General features: G+C 55.2%; 2 protein-coding genes across 4 annotated transcripts in view; one reads left to right on the top strand and one right to left on the bottom strand.

Annotated features, from left to right (window-relative positions):
• Positions 1 to 7,648, top strand: part of DNAJA3 (DnaJ heat shock protein family (Hsp40) member A3) — a 192,785-nt gene that overhangs the window by 65,924 nt on the left and 119,213 nt on the right. The gene's annotated exons all lie outside the window — the stretch shown is intronic.
• Positions 12 to 7,648, bottom strand: part of PAM16 (presequence translocase associated motor 16) — a 78,837-nt gene continuing 71,200 nt past the window's right edge. For all 3 annotated transcript variants that reach the window (XM_050774632.1, XM_050774631.1, XM_050774633.1), the window contains 4 exons: positions 3,007 to 3,091; positions 1,126 to 1,262; positions 681 to 746; positions 12 to 166 (listed from right to left, as the gene is read on the bottom strand). In XM_050774632.1, the coding sequence (XP_050630589.1) occupies positions 80 to 166; positions 681 to 746; positions 1,126 to 1,262; positions 3,007 to 3,091 (375 nt within the window). In that variant the 3' untranslated portion in view covers positions 12 to 79. The remainder of the gene's footprint in view (positions 167 to 680; positions 747 to 1,125; positions 1,263 to 3,006; positions 3,092 to 7,648) is intronic.

The raw sequence follows: 7,648 nt of genomic DNA, 5'->3' as shown, positions 1-7,648 counted from the left end.
CACACGAGAAATGCAGAAAAGACATTTATTACCAAGCTATAAATTAGAGGTGGCGGGGTGGGTGGGGGGAGCCAAGAAGTCACGTGTGGGGCTTCTGCCCTTTTTCTCTGTCCTCCTGGGCCTGGATTTTGAGTTCCTCGTCCAGGCGCTCCTTTGCGCGGACCACCTAGTGGGTCACAGATAATCAGGCCAGGAGGCCAAGCCTCTGCCCCATACCCCTTGCCCACATGGGACAGCCTCTTCCCGTCAGCCCAGGTCCGTTTTTTGGAGGGCAGTGGGTGGATACTAATGCTTCCTTCAGCGGCGCCCCAGGGTCAGGGGGTGGTCTGGGGAGACAGAGCTGAGCCGCAGGGGCCCAGCGCATGCTGTAACCTCTGTGAGCTGAAAGCTGTTTCTAGCACCCCACCGGCTGGGGCTCCTGCTCCTTCCAAGTCCCAGCTGCGGGGAGGGAGGGCTGTTGTCTGGGGTGACACAGCCTGAGTGGCTGGACCCCGCAGAGCTAAAGCAGTCAGAGGGGTGGCAGTTCAGGGGGACTCCCTGAGGCTGGGGCACCATGGGAAGGCCCGGCAGTTTTCTGTGCCAAGCCCTTAGCTGGCCAGCTCCCCCGACTGGGAATCGAGCCCCAGGTGAGGAGAGGGGGTCCCATGACTTACTTCCTCCCAGAATCAAAGACCACTCACCTTTGACTGCAGGTAGAAAGAGCCACCCACGGATTTGTCATTCACCTTAAATAAGTGTTCATAGTTCTGCAGAGGAGAGGGGGCGGGTGAGAGGGCTGCAGACTGCTGGCCAGAGACGCCGGGCAGGCTATGTGGGGCCACATCAGAGAGGCAACAGGGCTCCTCTCCACCCTGTGTGCCACACGCAGCTGTTGTGGCCACTAAGAGGCAGAGATGAGGACGGATACCCTGGAGGGCGACTCGGCTGCTACCGGCAAGCACTCTGTCTCTACAACTGTCCTGCCTCAGGCCTAGAACTTCACCAGCAACAGTGACTCCCGCAAGTTGGAGTCCGAGCTGGGTATGACTGCAGCCTCACATCGGACCTCCTTGGCCAGGCCTCCCTTCACTCTTCCCGCCCTGGCAGCCTCTCCCCTTCAAACTTCGGGCGGCCCAGTGGCCTCACCTTCTGGACCTCCTCGGGGCTCAGCTTGGACACGTTGAGAATCTGCTGTGCCTCCTGGAGGCTGAGGCCGGAGAGGTTGGAAGCGGCTGCAGACCGGTGTCCAGCGCGTCCTCGGGCATCAGCTGCGGCCCGGCTGGCTGTGTGGACATGTGGGTGATCGCTCAGTCCTCAGCAGCCCAGACTTCACCCTGGGCCTTCCAAGTTGGTGGCTCACCCCTGCCACCGGCACAGGATGAGAGAGACAGGGACAGGTGGCTAGGAGCTGCCTCTTCTCCTGGAGTGGTTTCTTTTTTAGGGGGTAGAGGCTGGGAAAGTGAGGACAGACGTGCCTCACTGGAGGATAAGGGCAGGGTCCGACCACTAAAACTGGTTCCTGGTCCCCAACCTAGACCATGAGATGACCCTGTCCCCCAACCCCCATATCCCAGGGGCACAGCAAACTGGGGAGCTTTAGGCTATGATGGGGACTGTACAGTGGGGCTGCGGGCATGAGAGGGCTCTGCAGCAGCCCAGCTGCCCACCTGTCACCTAGACCACCAAAGCCACTGCGTTGGGTGACCTCTTCCCTTTCAGTGACCCCAGAAACTAGAATCAGGAGCTGCTAAACTTCTCCTAAAGGCTCAGAGAGTAGCTATTTTAGGCTTTGCAGGCTAATGAGCCTGCACTGGAACCATTCAACTCTGCCTTGAGAGCAGCCTGTCAGCCGGGCACAGTGGCTCACTCCTGCAATCCCAGCACTTTGGGAGGCCGAGGCGGGCAGATCACGAGGTCAAGAGATCAAGACCATCCTGGCCAACATGGTGAAACCCTGTCTCTATTAAAAGTACAAAAATTAGCTGGGTGTGGTGGCACATGCCTGTAGTCTCAGCTACTCGGGAGGCTGAAGCAGGAGCATTGCTTGAACCCAGGAGGCAGAGGTTGCAGTGAACTGAGATCACACCCACTGCACTCCAGCCTGGGCAACAGAGTGAGACTGTCTCAAAAGAAAAAAAAAGGGCTGCGTGCGATGGCTCACACCTGTAATGCCAGCACTTTGGGAGGCCAAGTTGGGTGGATCACCTGAGGTTGGGAGTTCAAGACCAGTTTCACCAACATGGAGAAACCCCATCTCTACTAAAAATACAAAATTAGCTGGACGTGGTGGCGCATGCCTGTAATCCCAGCTACTCGGGAGGCTGAGGCAGGAGAATCACTTGAACCCGGGAGGTGGAGGTTGCAGTGAGCCAAGATCTCGCCGTTGCACTCCAGCCTGGGCAACAAGAGCGAAAACTCCGTCTCAAGAAAAAAGAAAAAAGAAAAAAGAAAGCAGCCTGTGGGTGTGTCTATGTTCCAATCAAATCAATTTACAAAACCACGGCCAGGCGCTGTGGCTCACACCTGTAATCCCACCACTTTGAGGAGGGCGCATCACCTGAGGTCAGGCGTTCCAGACCAGCCTGGCCAACATGGTGAAACCCCGTCTCTACTAAAAATACAAAAATTAGCCCGGTGTGGTGTCGGGTGCTTGTAATCCCAGCTACTCAGGAGGCTGAGGCAGGAGAATCACTTGAACCAGGAGGCAGAGGTTGCAGTGAGCCGAGATTGCCCCACTGCATTCCAGCCTGGGTGACAGAGTGAGACTCCATCTCAAAAAAAAAAAAAAAAATTATGTTTACAAAACCAGGTATCCGGATGGGCCAGTGTGCCAGCTCCTGCCCTGGATGCTGTTGATAACCAGGTCCCCACTGAAGGATGCCCTGGTCTGGCACCATCCCCCACCATGGGAAGTGCCCCAGGCTACCCACACTGCAGAACCAGCAGGTCTGAGGTGCCCATGGCTACGGGGAAAATCTGACCTGGAGAGGAACTCCCAGCCCAAAGGGGAGACAGACCCATGCTTACCTGCAAACTCCTGCCGCAGGGCCCGTGCAAAGGCCCTGCCCACCACCTGCACACCCATCACAATGATCTGCGCCAGGTACTTGGCCTGTGGGTAAATCAGGCACCCGCTTAGCAGGCTGCTCCCTGTGGGCCCACAGAGACGGGCCCTGGAAACGGCTGCCAAGGGGCAAGGCTCCTGGAGACCCGAGGTCATGAAGCACAGAGCTGCAGCCCCAGGCCACCCCCTCCAAAGCACCCTGAATGAAAGCTTCCGTGGTGGGTGGCTTAGTTACTCACTGGGCAGGCAGTTGGGGGGAGGTGAACTTGACGGAGCTCCCAGAGGCAGTCTGGCCCCCCATCATCCTTCAGAAAAGGCAGAGGGGAGCAAGGCAAAGTGGCTGCAGCCACCAGCTTCAGGAAGAAACACTGTGGTCTGGGACCCAGAACACAGGGACAGTCCTGGACCTGGCAGTATCTCTCTCTCGACCCTGGGGCCCACAATCACTCTTCTTGAGTTTCTGAGATCAGGCCCAACCTTTATTTTACCAATGGGGAAACAGATCTGTCCTAATTCTCCCAAGTCTGATGAGTTTAAGTCCATTCCATTCAATAAAACAAAGTTACTAAGCAAACTTGTTTCCATCTTCAAGGAACTAAAAGCCCACTAGAAGGGTATTTCAACACACTATGGACCAAATGATGAGGGAGAGTCAGGCTCGTTCATTTGTTCAGCCAGTGGTTCACCCATTTGTTCACACATCTGCTGAGAGTCTACTTTGCTCAGCACTTGAGCACAAAGCTACACAGAACCTGGTCCCTGCCCTGAGTCGGAGCACACTGCTGGCCTGGCAGGGAACCCCACTGTCGCACAGCAGGCTAAACATGCCGGAAGGCTGCACGTGTGATCCCATGCCCCACGGAGGCCCTGGGGAAGACTCAGTAAGAGGCGACCGGAAGCACAGAGTCGAGAAGAAAAGCTCAAGACTGAGATGGGGTTCTGTGAGAGGAGGGGACTCCTCCTGGGCTGGGCTTTGCAGGGCAGGTAGAATCATGACGGAAATACTAGGGCTTTCTAGGCAAAGGGACTGGGTTGAGCCAAAACTGGCAGGAGAGAAGGCAAAAGGGAGTTCCTGCAAGCAGCCAACAGCCTACGCTGGCCTGGGAAAGACTGGGAATCTGGCGGATGACAGGGAAAGATGCACAGATTTTATGTGAAACAAAGAGATTATATATAGACAGCATTTACAAAGGACCTTGTGACTGCAAAGCTGTAGACGCGGGGGCGTGGCGCGGGCTGGAGGCGGCTAGGCATAGGTTGAAAGCTCATGCGGCACAGCCAAGTGACTTTCCCTTTCTTCCTAGTGCTTTTCTGTAGATTTCCCTTCAGTCAACAAGTATCAACTGAGCCCGCACCCCAGGCACAGCGCCAAACAGCCAAACACGTTCAATTCATTGTGCCTTTTAATTCTGACAACTTGGGGGTGGGGGGGCCGGGGTTGCTGACTGGCCTGAGGACACACAGTGGGTGCCTCAGAGGCAGACGGGAAACCCAAGGCTGGCGCTATCAGTCACCGCAGCCACTACGCAGGGTCCCGGGGTCTGAAGGGAGGGCTCCTGGGCAAGCCGACAAGTATCAAGAACCCAACCCAGAGGCCAGAAGGGCTCGCTCCAGATTCCAGTGGATTCGACTTCAGAGCTGGCCTTCTTCAGCCTCCGAGGACCTGCTCTTTCCTTAACAGGCGGGATGTAATTACCGGCCATTAGGGGAATGAACAAACACAAGTGGGTTGAGATTTCAAAAGTAGGTGGAAACTTCGTAACTTCTGGATTTCACAGCAGAAAGCAGAGGCCAGAGGAGACCCCCCTGTGATCACAGCGAGGGGCAGGGCTCTGGCCAGCTGTACCCTCCTATAATCATGGCACGGGGCAGGGCTGGGTCTGTACTGCAGGCGAGGGCGGGTCAGGAATGCACCTGCTCACACCTGCGGTCTCACGTGACTTCGCCTCCTTCCTACAGCCCCTCCCTAGTGGAACAGGAGGCTCAGGGATGGGATGCTGGTGCTGTCTGAAGGACAGAGGTGAAAGGCAGAGGGTCCCCTCCGCCTGAAACACAGCTCAGGTCTCAAACTACCCCTCCCACCAACTCGGTCCCTCTGCTGCTATCGCACGGCCTTGCAATCACTTGTTTACTATTCTGCCAAGGCCAATGACTGTTGCAAAATAATAAACGTTAAGAGCAGAGGTCATAACTGGGGAGATTCCCCAACCACCCCTGCACACTTCAAACCAAAGCGGCTTGATGGCCTGTGGCTTTAGCTGCCTAGAGCTGCAGGGCAGAGGGTGGCTGGACTGCAAAGTTTCAGCAGACTGGACGGCCCATTGAGGCCAGCAAGGTTCCCGTGGGAGGCATCTCCCAGAAGAGGCAGTGTAGTGTAGTGGTTATACCTGCAGGCTTTGGGATAACATGTGTGCAAATCCCAGCTGTGCGACCACAGACATGTTCTCAACTCCTTTGAGCCCCAGTGTGCCTACCTGTAAAATGTGGCCACCAATAAAGCTGTCATATGGATTAAATGAGATAATGCCTGTCAAGTGCCTGGCACAGAGCCTAACGGTACAGTAGATGCTCAATAAACATTGGTTTTCATTCCTTACTGTTTCACAAACTCTGTCAATGACCAGGCACTATGAAGTAACAAAGCTTCTTTCAAAATAGCAGCTCATTTGATATAGGCCCTTTGCTTCCTCAGGGGTAAAGGCTGCAGAACACCATACTACATTCCCTCAGGGAGCTGGCAAGGAGCAAGGCAGCAGAATGAGAACCACGTTGACCTGGGACCAGAACCCTAGCTTTGTTTCTAAATAGCTGTGTGCTCCTGGACAAATTACTCAACCTCTCTGAACCTGTTTTTTTGTTTGTTTGTTTTGGGTTTTTTATTATTTATTTTTTTGAGACTGAGTCTCGCTCTGTCACTCAGGCTAGAGTGCAGTGGCTTGATCTCAGTTCATTGCAACCTCCGCCTCCCAGGTTCAAACGATTCTCCTGCTTCACCCTCCCAAGTAACTGGGATTACAGGTGAACACAACCAAGCCTAGCTAATTTTGTATTTTTAGTAGAAATGAGGTTTCACCATGTTGGTCAGGCTGGTCTCAAACTCCTGACCTTAGGTGATCCACCCGCCTCGGCCTCCCAAAGTGCTGGGATTACAGGAGTGAGACACCACGCCCGGCCTTTTTTTTTTTTTTTGAAGCAGAGTCTAACTGTGTCGTCCAGGCTGGAGTGCAGTGGTGCAATCATGGCTCACTGGCAGCCTCAGCCTACCAGCCTCAAGAGATTCTCTTGCTTAAGCCTCCCGAGTAGCTGCAGCTACTTGTACTCAGCCTCCGAGGACCTACTCTTTCCTTAACAGGCGGGAGGTGATATGGGCCATTAGGGGAATGAACAAACACAGGCGGGTTAGGATTTCACAAGTAGGTGGAAACTTCGTAACTTCTGGAGGCTGGGCACATGCCATCACACTTGGCTAAATTTTTGTACTTTTCTGGAGAGATGGGGTTTCACCATGTTGCCCAGGTGTGGTCTTGCACTCCTAGGTTCACATGATCTGCCTGCCTCAGCTTACCAAAGTGCTGGGATTACAGGCGTGCGCCACTGGGCCCAGCCTACCTCAGTTTTCTTAACTGTGAAATGGAGAGAATAATGCCCTCCTCACAAGAGGACAAAAGGCTCTCAGGAGGCAATGCCATTAACACCACATGGACGGACAGCAGCAGGCCCAGAACTAGGCGGTGCAGCCACGCCTCTCATCCACCTATCCAGTACCACAATGTCCCCTGAGCTTCCACCATGGGTCAGGCTGCATTCAGAGCTCACTCACAGGGAGCAGATCTCTGCCAGCTGTGGCTACCATGGGTGACCAAACCAACCACTACCTGAGGCCCCTCCCAGAGGCTCCAAACATCCCATAGTCCACTGACTGACAGCTGGGCCTGAGGGTCCCAGGTGAGAGGACCCAGCTGACTTGGCATCCAACTTCAGGCCACGCGGCTGTCAGACAGCAGCAGTTAGAAGCACAGGATCCAACCCTGGCACGCATGGAGGCAGCACATGCACCTCCTTGCTGGGCAGCAACCTGGCCCGAGGCAGGACCAGAGCCCAGCAGCTGGGACCACAGACAGTGCTGTGGGAGGCACTCAGCAATGGGGCTTACACTGACTTGTGTCTGAGATTCCCGTGCAATGCGCCATTGAGGCCAAGCCCCAGGCTCCGGGTAGATAAGCAGACAGCCTGAGACTCACTCTCTTCTCAAGGACACTCTGGTCACCCAAGGCCCCTGAAACAGATACAGGCATCACAACTAGACAGGAGAAAGGTCAGTACCACAACTGCAGCACGTGCCATGACAACCGGGGCCTAGCCAGTGACGGGCACAGCAGGTGCCCCCGATGCATCTGAATGAATACGGCTGTTGCAGCCTTGCCCAACCTGATGTCTCATGAACTCCATGTCCCCAGGCAGGGTTTCCAAGCGCCTCCTAACTCTTCTGCAGGAGGGTTCTGGCCATCTCCCAGAACACACACAATTCTCCACCGCCGCCTGCAGATTTGGTCCACTCCCCAGCGTGGCATTTGCAGCGCCTGGTCTGGCCTCAACTTCTCACCC

The sequence above is a fragment of the Macaca thibetana genome, chromosome 20 (genome assembly GCF_024542745.1).
Source record: "Macaca thibetana thibetana isolate TM-01 chromosome 20, ASM2454274v1, whole genome shotgun sequence".
Taxonomy (NCBI): domain Eukaryota; kingdom Metazoa; phylum Chordata; class Mammalia; order Primates; family Cercopithecidae; genus Macaca; species Macaca thibetana.
The sequence above is the reverse complement of the archived record's forward strand: the minus strand, read 5'-3'. Positions and strand labels throughout refer to the sequence as shown.